The sequence below is a fragment of the Cydia strobilella genome, chromosome Z, assembly GCF_947568885.1.
Source record: "Cydia strobilella chromosome Z, ilCydStro3.1, whole genome shotgun sequence".
NCBI lineage: Eukaryota > Metazoa > Arthropoda > Insecta > Lepidoptera > Tortricidae > Cydia > Cydia strobilella.
The window spans coordinates 43258210-43280667 of record NC_086068.1 but is presented as its reverse complement, the minus strand read 5'-3'; the positions used below and the strand labels follow the sequence as shown (position 1 = coordinate 43280667).

At 38.7% G+C, this 22458-nt stretch overlaps 2 protein-coding genes across 2 annotated transcripts in view; both read left to right on the top strand.

Annotated features, from left to right (window-relative positions):
• Nucleotides 1-16300, top strand: part of LOC134753770 (uncharacterized) — a 52924-nt gene extending 36624 nt beyond the window's left edge. Inside the window, exons 14-23 of the mRNA XM_063689708.1 lie at nt 1336-1444; nt 7494-7606; nt 8393-8578; nt 8787-8974; nt 9174-9295; nt 9735-9837; nt 9999-10158; nt 14133-14175; nt 15197-15288; nt 16263-16300. Of these exons, the coding sequence (XP_063545778.1) occupies nt 1336-1444; nt 7494-7606; nt 8393-8578; nt 8787-8974; nt 9174-9295; nt 9735-9837; nt 9999-10158; nt 14133-14175; nt 15197-15288; nt 16263-16292 (1146 nt within the window). The 3' untranslated portion in view covers nt 16293-16300. The remainder of the gene's footprint in view (nt 1-1335; nt 1445-7493; nt 7607-8392; nt 8579-8786; nt 8975-9173; nt 9296-9734; nt 9838-9998; nt 10159-14132; nt 14176-15196; nt 15289-16262) is intronic.
• LOC134754971 (uncharacterized) overlaps nt 1-22458 on the top strand; it is a 567282-nt gene that overhangs the window by 340131 nt on the left and 204693 nt on the right.

Below are 22458 nucleotides of genomic sequence, written 5' to 3'. Positions count from 1 at the left end.
AATCGCCAAACGTAAACTATGCGTCATTAAAGAGTTCCATTCTGATCATCATCAGCAGTTCCATTTCATCAAATGTCACTTTTTAAAATGGAAATGCTGGATTTATTGATAAAAATACAAAAATCACTATATGTATGCCTTTCACATTTGAGGAGTTCCCTCGATTCCTCATGGATCCCATCATCAGAACTCGAGCTTGACAAAAATGTTTCTTGAAAACCTAACTTGCTTAACAAACATAACGAAGAGGACAAATCGCCAAACGTGAACTATTGAAAAGTTCCGTTCTGATCATCATCAGCAGTTCCACTTCATCAAATGTCACTTTTTTAAATGTAAGTGCTTGATTTGTTGCTGAAAATACTAAAATCACTATATGTATGCCTTTAACATTTGAGGAGTTCCCTCGATTCCTCATGGATCCCATCATCAGAACTGCGTTATGACAAAAACGGGACCAATCTGTATGTATATACTTACAATCAAAAAAAGAATTTTCAAAATCGGTCCAGAAATGACGGAGTTATGGAGTAACAAACATAAAAAAAAAAAAAAACAACCGAATTGATAACCTCCTCCTTTTGAAATCTTGAAGTCGGTTAAAAATTGGGTCGGTTTACCTCCTTTTCTACATAATTAGGCAAAAGATGCTGTCTTTTTCATTTCATTGTCTGGAATCTAAGAATGCTTTCAGCGGCATCCCCCATTGAAGTCGGTTTTTTTTTTCTTAAAAATTATTTAAATGCAAGTTCTATGACAGAAACAATTGTAAATATAAAACATTGTACTATTATTACCCAAGTATCGTTATTTACGATTATTTGTGTAGTTAATTATTATTTGTTATAATTACCAATATTAAAAATAAACGTGTTATAATGATGAAGAGGTAATTAATAAAATATGGAATATGTATATTTTTCGTATTCTTACATTAACAGTAGGTTTTTATGTTGATTACGACGTATAAAGGAAACTAATATTAACACTCATCAATAAGTAGCCATGAAACGCATGAATTGGTACAAGAATAAATTTAAAGAATTGGAAAAGTAAAAAGCACTAAATCACGAAAGCCAACTTTCCGCACGCTAACAGCTAAATACGTAAAGTAGCATTTTTTGAGCAACCGTATTAAAATCATTTTACTGCCATTTGATAACCATTTGCTTCTTGTTAGGGTTGTTTTTATCGGTTCTTGGCATCCAAGAGGTAAAACCGTTTTATGTGTATTGATAGCGTAGCTAGCATTTGATAAAATTAGCGCGATAGGATTGGTAAGTAGGAATGCTCAGGAACTAGCTTTACTTTAACTTCCGAATGTCTTTCCTGCAGTTGAGTAATTTCCAAGACCAACTTGATCACCTTATGCGTCAAGTTGGAGCTCTCCATGAAGACTTCGGCGTACTCAAGCTGTCACCTAATTTGGCTAAAGATTTGGAAGGTACATTCAGTACATGATTAGGCTGCGTCTCCAACAGAGATGTGCGAGGATGCGTAGCGAGGAATGTGTTTGTTATAAACTAATAGTATCACTTCAATTACCTACACATACTCGCTCAGCACAACGCTAGTCGGCAATTTTCTATTGGTTCTTAACAAACATCCCTCGCTACGCATCCTCGCAAATATCTGGTGGAAACGCACCCTATTAGACCAAACTAAGTCAAGCTTTAAGCTCGTCACAGACGGAGCGAGAATATATCGGCAGATACCGTAAGATACGGCATCTTACGATATTTTTTACAGAGTCTACATACGAAGCTGTAATATAATATTTTGGTATCTTATGATATCTTAACGCAAGGTATTTGTAGGCCGAGCACATGATTGACGCGACAGTATCTCGCCGCGCGATAGACACCGTCTTTTACTAACTGTATGAATTAAAGGGGGACGGGTAGTCTATGTCGCGGCGAGATACTCTCGCGCCAATCATGTGCTAGCCCGGCTGCTCGGTATATTACGATATATTTTGGTATATTTCGTCTCTCTCACAATGTAGGTGCTAGACAGAGAGCGATATATATTTGGTATCCTTGGCGTGCTTGGTGCTTAGTGATACTTTACGATATCTGTCGGTATCTTACGGTATCTGTCGATATATTATCGCTCAGTCTGTGACGGGCTTCATTTCAATTACGAAGGAGTTTTATCGATTATCTACCTAGATTTGATACGTAAGCGCCTACTCTAACCTGTAGACCGAGCACATGATTGACGCGACAGTATCTCGCCGCGAGATAGACTACCCGTCTTTTACTAACTGTATGAATTAAAGGGGAACGGGTAATAACTATATGTCGCGGAGAGATACTCTCGCGCCAATCATGTGCTAGCCCGGCTGAGGGCCACGAAACGCACGCTTAGACTCAGAACAGTCAGAACATTAGAAGCGTGCACGCTCGGAGCGTGCGATTCGTGAGCTGTGCCGTGACCGAGACTAGGCAGTAAATATACAGGGTGATCAGTTCTTAGGAACCATGGAATCGATTTTAGATTTATAGTTGGTCAAACCAATTTGTCAGTCAGTAACAACCAGGAAAATTATACTCATCCCTTTCTTTTGGGCGCTAGTACTAGTGTAAGACAAAGATAGTATGATTCTCTCTGTCTATGTTTGAAATGAGACAGTCCTTTGACAAACTATAATAATATATTTTTATCTTTCTTACATAACCTTATACTTTCAGGATCAATTATACACACAAATTGACCAGGTTCGATTTCCGGTTATGTATGAGAGTTAAAAAAAGTTTGAATGTCATTATTATTAAATCTAAAATCGAAGCCATGGTTCCAAAGAACAGATGTCGCTATCTCTCATAGTTACTGACTTCTCCATAGGTACTGACCCATTTGGTTTGATCGCCCTGTAAACTTATGTATGAAAGTTACATAGATATGATAGATGTCACTAATGAATTAGTACATTGTGCAACGAGGGGGGTAAGCCTGCGGCTGTCGAGAATTATAGACCTCGTTTACAATATTCTAACCCCCGGAATTACACACAATGTTTTTCATCACACTTGCGAAGAAATAACTAAATTTTAAGCAAAATATTGTTAATTTATTAAATACGGTGATATTTCAAACATTCGGCCGCCATATTGTCATTATGATATAGGCGTCGAAGGCACAGACCTTCGGCATTCAGACATTTCAGACACGTTTGAAAATTGTGTAAAAATATTTTAAACGGCTATTAAATTAATAAAATTAAATATTTTTAAATATAAACAAAAATATTAATTTATAATATTTTACACTATTTCGGACAACACAGATCCATAAGTGGTTAGAACAGCTACAATTTTACATATCATTATGTTAGCAATGATTGACAAACAATAAATACATATTTACATAAAAAAATATTTTAAATGATTATAATAATATTAACATTAAGATTCATTTATCCATTCGGTATACTGTATACTGTATACTGGGACATGCATTGAGGGCCGATGGTTATACTTTTATATGCATCGGCCCTCAATGCATGTCCCAAGTCCCAAGCATGGCATGCATGGCTTCTATCAAGCTTCTTCACCAATTTCGGTTAGAAAACTGTTAAAGCTGTTTCTCAATCGGTGCATCTGGGAAGCTGTGCGTTTTCTCATAATGGGGTTGGCAACTGTCAAAGGTTTGCATAGATGGTGCCAGCATAGCTTGCCCCTGCCTCTATGAGATTTGGCTTAAAGGGCCGGTATCCATGGCATAAAATTAAAAAAACAAAAATTTGGCACAATTCTAGGGATTGACAAGTCAAGCTATGCTGGCGCCATCTGCTAAATACTTCGACCGGCCAACCCCATTGCGTAGAAGTCATCCATTGGTGCCTCCGCAAACATGCCAGAGGCGCTGCAAAACCGAGGCAGCCCCATGAGCCCCAACAGCATTCTGTACCAGATATTGAATTGGACGCGCAGGGCGCTGCACGCTGTAAGCCCGCTTCGTATCGGTATTTGATCCGCAGGCTGCACGTACAGAACGTTTGGCAGTATGATTTAAATAGCGTTCGCTTCACCTCAGCCGTACTACGAGCAAACCTGCGGATCAACATATTCGTCCTTACTGCCAGCGCCCTACGCTCCCGCTCAATATCATTATATCTGTAGGTCTTCTGTTACAATATGGCCGAGGTACCTACATTTAGTAACCCTACTCAAAGCGGTTCCACAGAGAGTCACCGGCGGCACCGCCGATGGACTCTGCGGCCCTCCCGGAATATGAGTAACTCACTTTTTTTGGCGTTATAGCAGAGCCCATGGGACTCTGCATAGCAGTGCATACGCCTCACACACCCTGAGTAGTTTATTGATTGCCCCGACCGTTGGACCCAGTAGTAAAAGTCAGTATTTTAAAAGTAAAACTCCCTTATTAACTCCCTCCCTTTAAAAGTAAAACCTTGACTTTAAACAAAATACTAGGGTGTCCCAGAAGTAGAGACAAATTTATTTTCAAAATATGTACGTAATTTAAGGTAAACATTAGGTAAACATAAAGTAATGATTTTGGTTGAAAGTAGTCACAAAGTTAATTAAATTATTAGATTGATACCGAATTTGCTCCCACGACAACTTAATTTTTTTTTTTCTTAGATTGTTCGCGGCCAGTCACATTACGGCTGTTCAGGATTTTGCAGCCGTCTCGTTTGGCCATACAAAGTTTTTCGTAAAAAAATTGGCTTTTGGTATAATTTTTTGGTCCCACTTCACATCTATACGACTGAATGAAAATTAATGAATGGTTGTACGGAAATGTTTCCTTCATGAACATCATTGGGATTTAGCCGGAACATAGGTTCAATCGTCAATAGATCGTTGTGTACTTTTTTCAGCTAACTTTTATCAACTTATTGGTTACATCTTTTGGCATGTTCCTCTTGCTCCTTTACATATCTAGACGCATTCTGTTGCACATATGGTTTTAAACCTAGATCGTTCTTTTTAAGATTCCGGACCTCAAAAGCAAAAAACGGAACCCTTATAGGATCACTCGTGCGTCTGTCTGTCTGTCCGTCTGTCACAGCCTATTTTCTCCGAAACTACTGGACCAATTAAGTTAGAATTTGGTATACAAATGTATGTTTGTGACCCATAGACGGACATGTAACGTAAACAAATGAATTTTAAACATGGGGGCCTCTTTTGGGGCTCTTTAAATGAGAAAATTAAAAAATAAAGTTTTTAAACTATATTGTGTTACATATCAAATGAAAGATCTCATTGTGAGGATCTCAAATATTGTTTTTATTATTTTAGGATTAACAGTTTAGAAGTTATTCAAGAAAATATCCAAAAATGACCTTTCCCCCCCCCCTTTTATCTCCGAAACTACTGGATCAAAAATTTTGAAAAAAATACACAAAATAGTTCTTTACCTATAGATCACAGGAAAACCTATTAGAAATGTGCAGTCAAGCGTGAGTTGGACTTAATTACTTACTTTTGATCCGACCCCTACGGGTTTTTAAAGGCAATTTTCATTCACGTTTCACATAAAAAATACATTGTTTAAATTGTATAATGTACGGAACCCTTGGAACGCGAGTCTGACTCTCACTTGGCCGGTTTTTTTTTAAATAATGTATTTAACAACGTTAAATGCAAGATAAAGTTTACTAAAATGCGAGATTAATGGAATTAACGGAATTTGCATTTTTAGGGTTCCGTAGCCAAATGGCAAAAAACGGAACCCTTAAGGGCCCTACACACTCATGCGCGAATCACGGCGCGAAGCCGCGAACGTAAGTGTGGCGTCGATTTCGCAGATTGTTCACGCCTTCGCGCCTAGTTCCCCGTTTTCTGTCGGTTTATTAGCCCGCGTCAAAGGAGGCGCGAAGCGCGAACTGGCAAGACTCCACATTACACACTATTTTGACCCATATGAGGCAAGATAAATAATAATTATATTATATAAAGCGGCTATATTTTACGGTTCTACAACAAAACATAATGGAAAAACAGCTAAATCACGTATGATGCCATAGATAACTAGGAGTTAACTCGATCAGCTGATGCTTTTCCGCCATCTTGGCGAGAACCAAACTGCGAAATCGCCGTGAAGTTTGCGAGTGTGGAGTCATACGTCAACGTCGCGACATGTTCTCTCCGCGAAGTCGCGCCGCGATTCACGCACATAGTCTGGAGGGTTCACATAAAAAATACATTGTTTAAGTTGTATAATGTACGGAACCCTTGGAACGCGAGTCCGACTCGCACTTGGTCGGTTTTTTCATTCTGGCGACAGACGATCGACTTTGATACTTTTAATTTATCCGCTACCACTCTGACGGACGTTAAAGGAGTCCTATCAAAAATAGATTTAACTCTGTTAGTTTTTCGAAGTACCTACCGTGATTAGACTATTTCTAATCGGGATCTTCTTAAAACTAATCTCACCCGTTTCTTCATAGTCTTATTATCCTTTAAAATATCCTTTTTAATATGAGACTCGTAAAATAAAGGCGATTCTGAATAATCCTATTAGCAATTGCTTCATATTCTGATCATTCATTATGAAAAAATAATATCCAATAACGAAATTCCCGCTTTAAATGACAGATAACGAAATCGTAGATGCAACGACACCAAAACTTTTCTTTTGTTTTAATAATACTTTCGGCCAAAAAAAGATTTTGAAAGTTGTCTCTTTACTTCTGGGACAGCCTTTATTTTACTTTATTTTACCTTTAACCTACTTGGTTCGTATGAATTAGTAACATAATTAAAAAGGTAAGCTATAACTCCCTGGGGAGTTATAGATTACTTTTTCACAATCCATAACCCGCGGGAACAATATAGGCCTTTACCCTTCAGCACACCTGCATGAAATAAGATCTTTTTCGAGCAAGTGTGATGAAAACATACAAACGTTACACTGGCACCTAGAATTGCTGCAACCATAACACTGCAATTTTCGATAAAGCAGAGACGCTTTTCATATAGATTTTCGTACATTGACTCGCCTGTTGCTATCTTTATTGCACGCGCATAATTATATAGCCGTCCCGCCCGTGGTGCCTGCTCGGCTGTGAATGTCACTGTAAGGTTGCCAGCAATATAATTATTATGCTAGTGCAATAGAGATGTCAACAGGCGGGTCAAACATACGGTAATCTATGTGCATAGCGTCTCTTCTTTAACCATGATGGTTTATAACCTTTATGCCCACTTGCACCATTCCACTAACCCGGGGTTAACCGGTTAAACCTGGAGTTACCATATGTGGTTACCATTACAATTTGACACTGGGTTAATGGTTTAACCGCTTAACCCCAGGTTAGTGGGATGGTGCAAGTGACCCTTAGGGGTTCTCTTGTGTGGCAGTCCATTCGTAGTCTTATTAAATTTATTGAATTCTCTATGTTTCTGGTAACTAGGTACCTTGTAGTGGTACGTACCTCACGCCAAGACAATCGTGCCGTCCTGCAACATAGTCAGCAGCAATAGGTATACCCAAAGAGTAAATAAAATGTTGCACAGGTCTGTTGGAGCTGTACCAGACCGTGCAGGACATGCAGGAGCAGTTACACCAGGTCAACGAGGTGGCGCGCCAGCTGGCCGGCGAGAAGGATGACCGACATCAACATATTAAAGTACTAACCTAAAGGTTTTAGAGCTCCGTACCGTAGTCAGCTAGAAACCCTCATTTTGTCTAAAACCGGATTACCTTTTGGTCCTAAAATACGTTTTTTTTTCACCGGTGATTGTTGATAGTTTTGACAAACTTTTACGTTTGTGGATCAGAGCTAAAGCTATTTATTCTGAAGATAATATTACGTTTTGTTTTAGTAAATTTACATAAATAATGTAGTTTTATATTCATATTCATATTCATATCTTTATTGCTATCATGTTCATCATAAATATCATAATACAGGTGTTACAATACATACATTTACATTTTACATTTGTAGGTACATGACACCCTGTTAGGGCACTGCAACATTCTTAAATCTAGGTACATTTTTACATTTCTAGTACTTATCTTAATATATGTACGTAATTAAAATAATATTTAATTTTTAGGGCGTCCGCTAACTGGCTCCGTGCACCCGGAGCGGGCGCATTGTAGGTAAAATCCGTCGCACGTCGCACGCGTCCGCGTCAGTTAGCGTTACCTACTCATCCTATTTTTCGTTAACGCGCTCACCAGCTCCATACAACCGCGCCAGCTAGCGGACGCCTTTTACAACATTTTGTAAAACACGAGTACGAGGTACCTAAGTACTTTTACTTATTTTTTTAAATCCATTTTTTTTTGTAACGTATTTTTGTGGGCCATTCTGTAACTACAAGGTACTTTTAACTAAGTAGGTATAGCCTACGTATACCTCTTTATGTAATTGATCAGCTAATGGATACTGCTACACAAACCATAGGCACTTCTGGAACAAATTGAAATCCTTAAAACAATCAAAATGGACCGAGAAGACATGGCGGAAGCGATGGCTGAGAAAGCGGACCTGCGCATGTTGGCGCGGAAGGTTTCTCACGACCAGTTTGACATGGCTTGTGACGACCTCTCCAGAGGACTGGAACACGCCCTCGGAAAGCTTAACACACAGGTGTGTAATTGTGTCTTATGACCACTGAGTAGACATTAAGTAACGGCTAGTCTGGTCACGACCCTGTCCACTGTACTCGTACCCCGGTCTTTCCATCTTTATCAAAAATCTCAAGTTGCAACTTTGCCTTTCGTACCCCATTAATAATTCTAGTAAGCGTAGCATCTTCCGACAGAGTTACTTTGATAAGTTTATTAATTCTCGTCAGGAAGCACTGTGGCAGCAGGTGTTGGACGACGTGCAGCGCGAGATAGAGAGCAAGCTGGACAAAATGGAGCTATCCCCACTAAAGGAATTCTTCGAAACCAAGTTGCGGTTATTGCAAGACAACCTGAAGCAAATGGCGTCGCTACGTCGAAATGTCGAGGCAGCGGGCACCAAGAGGCGATTGCTAAGGTTGCCTGTCTACAAGTACCTACAGTATTAATAAAATACTTATTCAAATCAAATACAGTAGGTATACACCTACAAAAGTGCATACCCACTATATGAATGGAATTCATTCGTATACAATTGTGCAGGTCGCTTGCTCAACCTAATCTAGTAAACTAGACCTACCAATCACAATCCTTAAGCTTGATCTATAATATTTCAGAGAGGTGAACTGCATATCCTGCGACGCGGATGCCGTGATGCCATTAGAGAACACCTCTGCGGTACCAAGCAAGCCTTTGCCTGCCCATCTATCTATGAAGCCGTACCTCAGCTACGAACTAGGTTCGTGCCGTTATTTACGAATAGTGCGCTGTTTCTATGTTCCCAGATATAATAATATCTCGTCCCCTCTCTTGTCTGAAAAACCTGGGTAACATTTTTTGATGATGATGATCGTAGGGCTTCAATACAGATTGAAGTACATTGTGCAACGAGAGGGGTAAGCGAGATTTTGTAAACGAGGTCAGGCAAAGACTCGCGTTTACAATATTTTTACCCCCAAAGTTACACACAATGTAACTTGTGATGTTTTTTCATCACACTTGCGAAGAAAAAACTAAATTTTAAGCGAAATAATTATTAAATACCTACGGTGACATTCCAACATTCGTCCGCCATATTGTCATCTCTTGACAGGTTAGGTATTGAAGGCACAGACCTTCGGCATTCAGCCACGATCATACTATTCATTGCGAAATAATTCTGCTAACCAACCCCACAGATACCATTCGCAAGACACAGGCAAGCAACCTACCGCAGCGTAACCTGCACGACTGGGAGACCATAGAAAAGCAAAAGGCTCCCAAAGCACCCGTAAAAGTTAGGTAATAATAATACCATTCGATAAAGAAGATTGTTCCGCCTTTTTTGACCTTCGCATTGTAAGCTTGTCCTTTGACGCCTTAAGATGTATCCAGGCACTTACAAAATAATTGACCGATACCTAAAATGAAATAAGTAAGTAGGTAGGTACGTTATATTACAGATCGGATACGGACAAGCACATTTGCAACCGTTACTGCGGCGGGTCGCACACTACGACCACTCCGGCGCAGCGCGTGGCGCGCACCGGCCACTTCATCAAGCAGTGGGGGCCGGACGTGGTGCCGCTCTCGAGCGGCCTGGCAGCCGGCGACGACGGCAGGGTGAGTGTAGGGGCGCCGAGCGGGTCTATGTCTATGCTACGGCTACGGGTCTATGCTATGGTCCAAGTAGGTATAGTCTTATGCCTACCGCTACCAACATTAAAATGACTCCAACCTCGTTGTGAATAGGTCCTGCATATATATTGCACCCAAACTTTGTATTTCACATATGTATACAGAAATGAAAGCGGATACTACATGTAGTTCGTGCACTGCGTTCCAAAATATACTAATACGGTTTAAGTCTCCGGCAAGCTCGGCCGTATTTCACCTTCCCATACAAACGGAGTTCAGTTTTCATTTTAAGACTACGTTTTAGATTGTAATGAAACTTTGCACATACAATGACATGAGGTATATCTAGGTCTCAAATTAGTTTATATAACTCCAGTTTATAAAACAAACGAAATAGAGCAAAAACACATTTTGTATGAAAAACGTAAATTCGCTGTATTTTTTTAAGTATGTTATCTGAAGCTACATAAACTAATTTCAGACATAGATATACCTTATCCTATTGTAAGTTCAAAGTTTCAGAGCAAACTACCTACTCGTTTTAAAATGAGAGCGGAACTACGTTTGTATGGAGAACCAAGCTTGCCGGAGACGGAGACCCTTAAGAGCTATTTACAAAGAAATCTTAATGATGTAAAAAATACGTTACCTATATCTAGGAACACAGTGTATGAACTATATAAATTTATTTCATACACTACTAATCTGCTTTTATTTGATACCCCACACGTGTATGTGAGATACATAGTTTAAGCAATATGCAGTATTCACAACTAGGTGGAAATCGAATTTAAACTATCGTGAGACATATTAACTTAACTAACTTAGCGTTTACACTCACGTGCGACGCGGCGCGCCGCAGTACGTGACGCCCATCCGTCGTGACCGCTACTCACTCAGGCACTGTTAGTGCTTGAAAATGGAGACCTAGGCTCTCCGAAACATGTCGCGCGAGTGACTAAAAACACGTGAGTGTAACCGCTAAGTTAGTTGAGGTGGAAATCATTCTGATGACGTCATTCTGCTGAACGTCATGCGCAACAACATACTAATAGTTGATAGCGGTTTCCGGCTCTGGGCCCACCATTAGGGAGAGAACTAACTATACTATGGCTGGGCGGCAAACAATTTATAGGCACGCTGCGCAAGTACATCAATGGTTGAAGTCTCTTTCTGGTGATGGTAAATCGAATGTTTTGCACGGATGTAGAACTTCATGATGTTTTGATCTTCTTTGCCTGTCCCTCTTCCCAGTTTATCTGGGGTCGGGCCTCCTTGTATGTCTGCGCCAGAGTGCTCTGTTCTGGCTTGTCTGCGTACTCAGGTTCTCTTTCCGGATCTCTTTCTGCATGTCTGACCACCAGGTGTTGGGTGGTCTTCCTCTTCCTCGGGATTGGTTGGGTATATTTAGGGCCTTTTTAACAGAATGGTCATCATCACGTCTAAGGATATGGCCATACCAGCGCAATCGACTTTCCCTTACTTTCTCAACTATAGGTGCTACCTTAAACGATCCCCTGATAAATTCATTTCTGACCTTGTCCAATCGAGTCACTCCTCCCGCCCATCTGAGCATTTTCATCTCGCTTGTGTGGAGTTTCTGTTCGTGTACTTTCTTAAAGGTCCAGCACTCTGCTCCGTATGTCATGGCTGGTCGTACAACCGTTTTGTACACTTTCCCTTTTACTCTGATGGGCATTTTGTGATCGCAAAGGACACTCGATAATGATCTCCATTTAAGCCATCCGGTGTTGATACGGTGATCTACGTCCTTATCGACTTTTGCATCAGAAGTAAGTACCGACCCTAGATATTTGAAACTGTTTACTTTGGGTAGTGCTTGATTGTCTATATAAATGTTGCACCCAGTTTCTTCTGTGCCTCCAAAGTTACATTCCAAATATTCGGTTTTACTCCGGCTTATACGTAGCCCGTGGCTTTCTATGCGTGTTACCCACTGACAGAGTGTTTCCTGAAGGTCTGTTGCATTTTTCGATAGCAAGACGATATCATCCGCGTACAGCATACATTCTAGTGTTGACTTTTGTATGTCTCTGGTGATGTAGTCCATGCATACGTTAAACAGTAAAGGACTCAAAGCTGATCCTTGATGGACCCCTACTTCTACACAGAACGGATCACTGAGGCCGGCAGGGCTTTTGACTTGCGTTTTTGTGTTTTTATACATATCTTGGACTATAGTTATGTAGCACTCTGGGATGTTTTGCGCTCTCATCGCCTGCCATACTAGCCTTCGGGGAACTCTATCGAAAGCCTTCTCCAAGTCAATGAAAAGGAGATACAAATTTTCTTTATTCAAACGGTATTTTTCCATCACAACTCTGAGTGTTTGAATAGCATCTATCGTTGATTTGCCAGGAGTGAAGCCATATTGGTTTTCGGTTATGCGGATGTGATCATTTAAGCGAGAAGCAATGACTCTTTCGAAAAGTTTTAATGTGTGTGATGTGAGCTTCACTCCTCTATAGTTTCCACACTGTGCAATATCGCCTTTTTGTTTATAAATAGGACATAATGTACGTATGTTCATGATGTTTTGATGATCGCTCAAATTACTTAAGAGTTCCCGGCAAGCTCGGCCGAATTTCACCTTCCCATACAAAGAGTTCCGTTCTCATTTTAAGCGAGGTTTAGACTCGCAAGAACTTGCATACAATTTTCATTACATTGCGGTATCTGATAAACATTTTGAATGCAGTTTACCTTAGTAGTCAGCAATGTAACGTAAATTGCATGCAAGTTCTTGCTAGTCTAAACCTCGCTTTAAAACTACGTGTTGGATTGTAATGAAACTTTGCACATACAATGACATGAGGTATATCTAGGTCTGTAATTAGTTTATATAGCTACAGTTTATAAAACAAACGAAATAGAGTAAAAACAAGTTTTGTATGACACACTTAAATTCGCTATTTTTTTTTACTATGGTATCTGAAGCTACATAAACTAATTACAGACCTAGATATACCTTATCCTATTGTAAGTACAAAGTTTCAGAGCAATCTAGCTAGTCGTTTTAAAATGAGAGCGTACCTACGTTTGTATGGAGAACCGGGCTTGCCGGGGACTCAATGCTCGCTCAAGTACGAGCACATTCTCGCCCGCTCCCATACATACACCCTATTTATGTCTATAGGTAATTATTTTGTTAACCTCCAGTCAACAATAAGTTTGACGAAATTCGACGTTGAAGAAATTTGACCTTAAGGGGCCTGCAGACGGGCCACATTTTCACTGCAATATGTAGCCTGCAACTATTGGTGTCGCAATGAAAAAAGCCGAAAACTATATTATTATTAAATATTTTCGAATCTTTTAGACATTTAGACGAGACAAGCACTTGCATGCAATATTCGATACGTTGGTTGCTAACTACAGAGTACAATGAATTCACTCGATCGACCATGCAAATACCGCAATGTAACGAAAATCGCATGCAACATTTAGACAAGACAAGCACTTGCATGCAATATTCGATACGTTGGTTGCTAACTACAGAGTACAATGAATTCAGTCAATCGACCATGCAAATACCGCAATGTAACGAAAATCGCATGCAATATTTAGACAACACAAGCACTTGCATGCAATATTCAATACGTTGGTTGCTAACTACAGAGTACAATGAATTCAGTCGATCGACCATGCAAATACCGCAATGTAACAAAAATCGCATGCAAGTTCTTGAACAGTCTAAATGGGGCTTTAGGTAATAAACAGGCATCGTAAACTGCGAGTAATAAATAAATAAATTCATTTATTAAGGACCAACTTGGAACTACTTGGTAATGAATCAATGGTGACAAAAAGTAAGTGACAACTACAGTATAAACAAATTGACAAATGACGATACATGATGTTTCCGATAGATAAAGGCTGAATTTTATTTGTCTGCCTGACCGATCCTCCTTAGTGATAACGCGCTTATTTTATTACAGTTGTACAAAGTTACCACCACGGAGCACGCTAACGTTGGTCCAGGTAGGTAATTTTTTATCAAAACTATAATTTAAATATGACATCTATTACAGTTTTTAATTTATATATAGTAGTGTGACTACTTAAAAAACACAAGTCAAAATATTTAATAAAATAATTTGATTTGTTCGGGGTTCATGGCGTTAGCCGCGATAGCTAAAGACGCCGGTTCGAATCCGGCCTTCACCACTGGAGGGCTTCGTCACTTTTTCTTTAATATATGACATCTATTACAGTTTTTAATTTATATATAGGTATAGTAGTGTGACTACTTAAAAAACACAAGTCAAAATATTTAATAAAATAATTTGATTTGTTCCCAAACTTGTTCATAGATGGCAGCACCACTCTCTCTCGCTACAACGTAAATCCGTAAGGAGTTCGTTTAGGAGGTGCAAGCGCGCACTGCTTGCCCTTAGAGCTGGTCAAAGACGCCTAGTCTTACTAAGATGGCATATAGTCGAGAAATTCGGACGTGCACCTCCGTGGCGGGGTGGCCTAGGGGTTCATGGCGTTAGCCGCGATAGCTAAAGACGCCGGTTCGAATCCGGCCTTCACCACTGGAGGGCTTCGTCACTTTTTCTTTAATATATGACATCTATTACAGTTTTTAATATAATTCAACTAGTTTTACAGCTTTTTTTAATTTACATAAGTCAGCAGAAGGTACAGTACGAAACTGCGTAGGGTGACTGCCAATAGCCAATTAAATAGGTCTTTTTTATTATTTTTTAATTATTTATTATAGTATATCCACATCATATATATTGTAACTTACGCTATCAACATTTCAAAAGGTATTAAATACTGATATACACTGTCGTGTTGTGCCGTTATTGTCATAACGGAGTACCTAACATTGACTACTTGTATTTGCAGTCTCAAGAATTACAAGTGACAGCGTTTCTAGAAATCATATTATATCATCATTTATAACGGATGAATGACGTCATTTAAGGGTTAAGAGTGGTTGATACTTGATATGAAGCTGTGCGAGCCGATGTTCAGTAGAGAATTGTTGCAGGTGGATCAGTGGACCCGAATTGCACGAAAAAGCCGAAGTCGCCGGAACCTTCCAAGACGCTGCCGAAAGCGCCAGTCATAATTCTAAACAAGGTACTTAAATTAAACCTAGATATTTCACGCATAGCACGTTTTATCAACCACATGCGACCATTTTAATATGAACTGTAAATTAAATGAGCGCCCGAAAATGTTGTATTTATGGCTTAGGTATTTTGAATTTGTATTAGTGTAAAGCGAGGTTTAGACTAGCAAGAACTTGCATGCAATTTACGTTACATTGCGGTATCTGATCAAACTTTTGAATGCACTTTACCTTAGTAGTCGGCAATGTAACTTAAATTGCATGCAAATTCTTGCTAGTCTAAACCTCGCTTAAGGCCTGTGTAGTGTTGGGCGTACAGCAAGGCGGGGCGTGCGACGTGCATGTTAAACAAATGCAAACGTATTGGAGCGGCTTCAGTGCACGCTGCTTAAATCACATGTGAGCCCGACGCCACGCTGTACGCCCCGCCGAACGCTCCGCTTCGAACATACACTCTCCATCTCCACTCAGGCCTTACACTTACTTTTACACGCTACCCCATGATGTTTAACTTTATAATTCCTCTCCATGACATCCGAAATTAAGGTGTATTCTCTCATGTACGCTACATACAAATCATTCCCATTTATCCCCACCTCATGTACGAGTACAGTGGCGGTTACATGGGGCGGGGACAAATGGGAATACATCGAAATTAATACCAAAAAAATTTACTCTGGAATCCATGCACGTATCGTAAAGGACGCAAAATATCAGTGGACTTGAGAATGTTGAGAAAATACTTTGCACGAGATTCGAGGATCGTGTTAATTAAGTACCTACTTATCACGTTTTGTTACGTATACGTATCAAGTTTAAGTCGATGACGACATTTGTTCTCAGCACGTTTTATTCTAAGCAAATATTGATACAAAAAATTTGTTTAAAAAAAGTCAAGCGGTCGGTCGTTTAAACTTGTATGACAAATGAACTTCATCTTACCTATATTTTTCATATTTTGTACCTTTACTATATTTTTCAGGAATGCCGTTGCCTGGACGGGGGCGCTTAACCTCTTATTGTGAGTTACTTTTTTAAATCATGAGGCAAAATGTATTTCTAGAATCAATGTCATATAAACACTTAAACCACAGCTGTAAACAGTATTTTGTTACAAACTGACGAACTTCCATGTACATACATATATATAGGTACCTATACCTATTATGTACAAGGTGCCCACGAGGAACCCGAGAGATTTTAACCACGCATATCAGAGGGCCTACCGCGAAGCACGTTCGACGTGTTGCCTCTCTGTCGCACTTGTAAATTCGTATTTAAGTGTGACAGGGAGGCAACACGTCGAACGTGGTTCGCGGTAGGCCCTCTTGAGCCCAAAACAAGGAATAAATTTAATGTTATATAATCCAGTAACGTTGTCGCCTGAAAGTACGGCGTTAGTTTGCGTCAAATCCGGTAGTTCTGATTTTTTGCTGACTTGTTTATGATGTTGGCCCACTGAATAATTCAAGTGTGTGACCTCGAGCGCTTCGGTTTTTTTTTTTTCATTTTCAGATTTGGGCGATTATAGTACTTACTAGATTGTAAAGTATAATTTCATACTCTTTAGTCACGGTATGATCTCGTGGCTACGGGGCCAAATCAGCTTTGTTTGACCTTAAGGCCGTAACACGCCATCGCACCGCACCGCGACCTTAAAGTGTATACTCATTGCACTTAGCCTACGAATTAAGAGTTCAAAATTATACATTTTTAACGTACACCAATGAAATCTTACAAAAAAATCTGCTACAAAAAACAATGCGTGATGTAGTTCTGTATTTCTTGCATGTTGTTTGGAGTCCTTGGAAGAATGTGAGACTATATTTTGCAAGCAAAAAAAAGTTGTGCTCCCTGCAGGGGTCGGAAACCGGTATTTGCTCCATACAAAAATACCGGTATTATTACGTTCTTTTTCGTTTTTTTGTTTATAATTTCATTTTTAATGGGACGTTTTAATAACGCAAAATTGTTTCTTAAATACATGATTCAGTCCTACGTAATGAGCATAAAAAAATTCAAAATATTGGGCTATTTCGGGGTTTTAAAAAAATACCGGTTCCGAGCCCTGGCTCCCTGCGTAATTTGCAAAAAACCGCAAACCACTGAAGAAGTTATAATATACTGGTAACTTGACAAGACTGAGTCACATATATGCCTATAGCACAAACGTATGCCTAGAGTGGGCAATGGAGGCTGATTCTGATTTATCAATTTGGTATAGTTTTGATCTTGTCGTGATCTTGTATTGACACGAATCGCAGTACACTCAAGAGCACCAAAGCGCAAGCTAGATATCTATAATGACACGACTTCTAGTAATTCCAGTGCGGTTCGCCAGCACCTCGCCAATCATCGTGAACTATTGTCAAGGTCGTTTCAAAACAAGATCAACTTGTTAAATCAGAATCGACATCGTGGACTACGATCAATGGCTACGACCAAAAAGTGGGACCGAAAAACAAGCAAAACTACAGATTGTATCTTAATTTCATTACTGAATGAATAAAGTTCTTAGGAGTGGAGTGCATTTTAAAAATGGTTGATCTCTAACAGCGCTCTGCTGCTATCGGGGAAGGCCGGTAATAGCTAATCGTAGATTGCGCTCTCGACGATTGGTACTGCTTTTGTTGGGATTTTGACAATGCCTTAAACAATACATAAGTTGCCTTCCCCATTATAGCAATTTCATTTTTTTACGATAACAAGAGAACCGTAGGACATACTGACCCTTTCCGGCACTTAAAGTAAAGGTTGTTAAATTTGCTACAACTTTATTCATGGCAATATATCCATAGCATGAGCGGTTGTGCCGATATTTGTCTTAATATATATTGGCAAAACGAAAAATTTCACTAAAAAGAAAAAAATACCCTTTTTTTAAAGCCTCATATCTCATACATACGGCGCTGTAAATGGGCTTAAATTGTTAAAAATTTTATGTACTTTCAACATTACGAAGCAAGTTTTGACCAAAAACCCATAGTTTTATAATAAAACTGCAAAAACTAAAAAAAGTCCGAAATTTTTGCGGTTCTTTGCAAATTACGCAGGGAGCACAACTTTTTTTTTGATTGCAAAATATAGTCTCACATTCCTCCATGGACTCCAAACAACATATAAAAAATACAGAACTACATCACGCATTGTTTTTTTATTGTAAAATTTCACCGATGTAAAGGCTATCTCAGAGAGAGACAATACTAGTTAGGCCAGGAAATAAATGCCCAAAAAAAGGTATAAAGGGAAATGCAAGGAAAACAATTTTTAACTTCGTAGCTTTGTTTGGACTAGTTAGGAGGTGAACATATCAAAAGTCCCGGCCATAACCCTGGTGCTGGGGGGGAGAGGGGGGTTTGAAGGTTCCATTTTTCGGTTTTTCGATTATATCTCGGAAACTATGCGTCTGAGCGACTTTGCCACTTATACAAAATGTAAAGAGATTTAATTTGTTACAAGTTTTATTCAGTCAAGTTTTTCGATATCCTGTACAGTTTTTGAGATATCCGCTCTTCAAGGTTTATTTAGGGCTCTCATTTTTATCTTGATTATCTACATCGTTGAAGCTGCTAGGCCGGGTTTGGGATCGTTTTCGTATAAATCGGGGGTGCTGAATTCATTTATGGTATCAACATTGACACCATTCCTAAGTAAAAACAAAATTTAAAAAAAAGATTTTTTCTAAAACTCCTCTTTACGCTTAAACCGCCGAAACGATTTCGTTGAAATTTGGTACAGAGATGGTTTGAGTCCCGGGACAGTACATAGGATGGTTTTTATAACCAAAATCATCTTTTAAGGGTGTGAAAAGTGGGGTGGAAATTTGTATGGGGTATCAATAACCGCTGAACCTATTTAAATAATATTTGGAATGGTCTACATGTTTGATTTAGTTAATAATGATACCAAACATGACTTCAAACCTAAATTTAAACAGTATTAACCTCAGGAATTCAACTTCGGCGAAGAAGCTGAATTCCCCTCACACCAAATTTCACACCTTCAAAGTATGATTTTTTAAATAAAAACTATATTATATCCTGTCTCGGGACTTAAAAAACACCTATTTACCAAATTTCAACTAAATCGGTTCAGCGGTTTAAGCGTGAACAGGAGTTTAAAAAAAGTTATTTGTTTAAAGTTTATATGTTTTTACTTCGGAAAGGTGTATTGTTGATACCATAAATGAATTCAGCACCCCCGATTTATACGAAAACGTTACCAAACCCGGCCTAGCAGCTTTACTGATGTAGATAATCAAGATAAAAATGACAGCCCTAAATAAACCTTCAAGAGCGGATATCTCAAAAACTATACAAGATATCGAAAAACTTGACTGAATAAAACTTGTAACAAATTAAATCTCTTTTCATTTTGTATAAGTGGCCAAGTCGCTCAGACGCATAGTTTCCGAGATATAATCGAAAAACCGAAAAATGGAACCTTCAAACCCCCCTCTCCCCCCCAGCACCAGGGTTACGGCCGGGGACTTTTGATATGTTCATCTCCTAACTAGTCCAAACAAAGCTACGAAGTTAAAAGTTGTGTTCCTTGCATTTTCCTCTATACCTTCTTATTGCTTGGCCTAAGTCTCGTATTAGCAAATTTAGTCTACTTTAAAAACGCCCTGAGAAGGTACTATCAAAAACTAGACCTTAGGGCCTCATTCTCACGAGCGCTTTTTCAACGCGCGTTAAAAAGCGTTTAAATGACACAAACATGAAAATCCAACAACGCTTGATAAAAAGCGCTACCACCATCGTGTGAATAAATACACGGGACATGAGTATAACATGAACCAACAAATAACCCGACCAAATTGCGTAGGTTGTTTTTGGTAGTATTTCGGTGTATGGTGGCGCCGCCTAATTACTGTTTTTTGATGGACACTTTTCATACATAGAGATTTGGCTCCTTTATATAGTCTCCATGATACACATGTTTCCATTTGTGTCATCAAACTCTTTTTTAACGCGCGTTGAAAAAGCACTCGTGAGAATGAGGCCTAAATGTATAGTTACTGTATTTAATGTTTGTCATTTTCACCAAAAAAAAATTTCACAAAATTCTATAGCCGGTCAAACAACTATGTCAGTAGAAAAAGGCGCGAAATTCAAATTTTCTATGGGACGATTACCCTTCGCGCCGACATTTTTTAAATTTGCCGCTTTATTCTACTGAAGGAAATTTGCTGCATAGACCTAGCATTACATAGATCAGCTATACGCGTGCGCCCGTAAGGGACAAAACATACGCAATGCGACAATATGATTGGGAGAGAAGATTTGTAGCCCACCATAAACCATACGAAATTTATCAATCAATCAATCAATATTTTATTGCAAATTCACAAAATAATTGTACAGGTAGTAAACTTATAAGCTAGGTCTTTGTGAACCCTGTTGGGCACTACAATATACTATAACTACAATTTATACGGTGGGGAATTAAAAAAAATGTGAGACTGTGACAAGGACAAAGAATAACAGCGCTTTCTCTGCTACTCCTACTAAAAGATACATAAGACTATCCCGTTCGGCCATTTCCCCCCGCCCCTCATGACCGATCCAGTTATTCATGCTTGACAGACTAGACTATATTTGTAAAACTGTCGCTCAAAAGAAATTAATCTTTTTTTTGTAAAACTAAGTAGTTTTTGCAGTGTCAATTGTCACTTTTTGACATCTGTCATTTCTATCAATGACGCTTGATATATTTCATAGAGGTACAATAATATAGAGAGGAAATGGCCTAAACGAAAAAACGCCTCTTCTTTGACAGGCGTTCCGTTCCATTCAGACAGCATATTAAGAACGGTTTTTCAATATTCAATATATATAAAAAAATAGACGTGTTATAATGATGAAGAGGTAAGTAATAAAATATGTATATTTTTCGTATTCTTACATTAATAGTAGGTTTTTATGTTGATTACGACGTTTAAAGGAAACTAATATTAACACTCATCAATAAGTAGTCATGAATTGGAACAAGAGTAAATTTTAAAAAATTGGAAAAGTAAAAAGCACTAGTTCGCGAAAACCAACCTTCCGCACGCTAAACAGCTACGTAAACTAGCACTTTTTGAGCAACTGTATTAAAATAGTTATTTAAACGTTAATTAAATTACCTATTCGCACGTGTATCGTACAACGTTTTACAGTACATATGGCCCTTTAAACTTTCGACATATGCACGAAAAGTGCTATTTGACGCACTAGTGCGAGAAAGTAGCACCATTTGTACTGTAAAAGATGTTTTTTTTAAACTGGTTTTAACTCTGAAACTAGGCGTATTCCAGAAAAGTTGATATGATATTTTAGGCTTTAAATATGATTAGGAATATACTGTTAAAATCTTTCTGGTTTCTCGTAGGCACGTTGTATAATTGACAACACAGTTGCCTAACCATTGAACTGAAAATATTCATTTCAAATACATACCTATGTAATGACATTGTATTTTAACTTCATCCAACGAAAAAATATGAATATTATACAATTTCAGCAACGGAAAATGAAAGTAAGTATTAACAATTCTACATTTTCTTACAATACTAACTTCAATTTTATTCTAAATCTTTTAGGAAGGATCGCACGAGCACTGTAAATTAATCTTAATATGTTTTACGTAGAATCATGCCATGATTGCCATGCCACGTAGAGTTGAATCAAGCTAACTTCTACATGGCATTTCTACAGAGTGTGGAAATTACTATAATAAATGTCTAATTTCTATGACAATATGCCATTTATAACGAGACCTCCACACTTTGTTCTGTACAGAAGTTCTGTTGAAGTCGGTGCAGAATTAACTTAGAGAGAATTAATTAAGTATCCAGTAGAAGTGAGTAGGTACCTATACCAATTTAGCTATAAAACGAACAGTAGGTAATGCAATAAAGCGACCCATTTCATCAGAAGTAATCATAATCATAATCTTTATTGTCTGTGTGAAATGGGTACATTGCACAGTAATTACTAATGTAACAATTTTATGTGGACTCACCAAGACTCTACCTCTACAGGAGGAAGTGATTTCTGCAGACCGATATAACGTTAAAGGTATATCTAATTTACCTTTGGTATGTTTGCTTAGGATTAGTAACTTTGTTCCTTTGGAAGTGCATTCGACTCGCCCAAAATCTATCGAAATAACTCCAACACACCATATTCAGT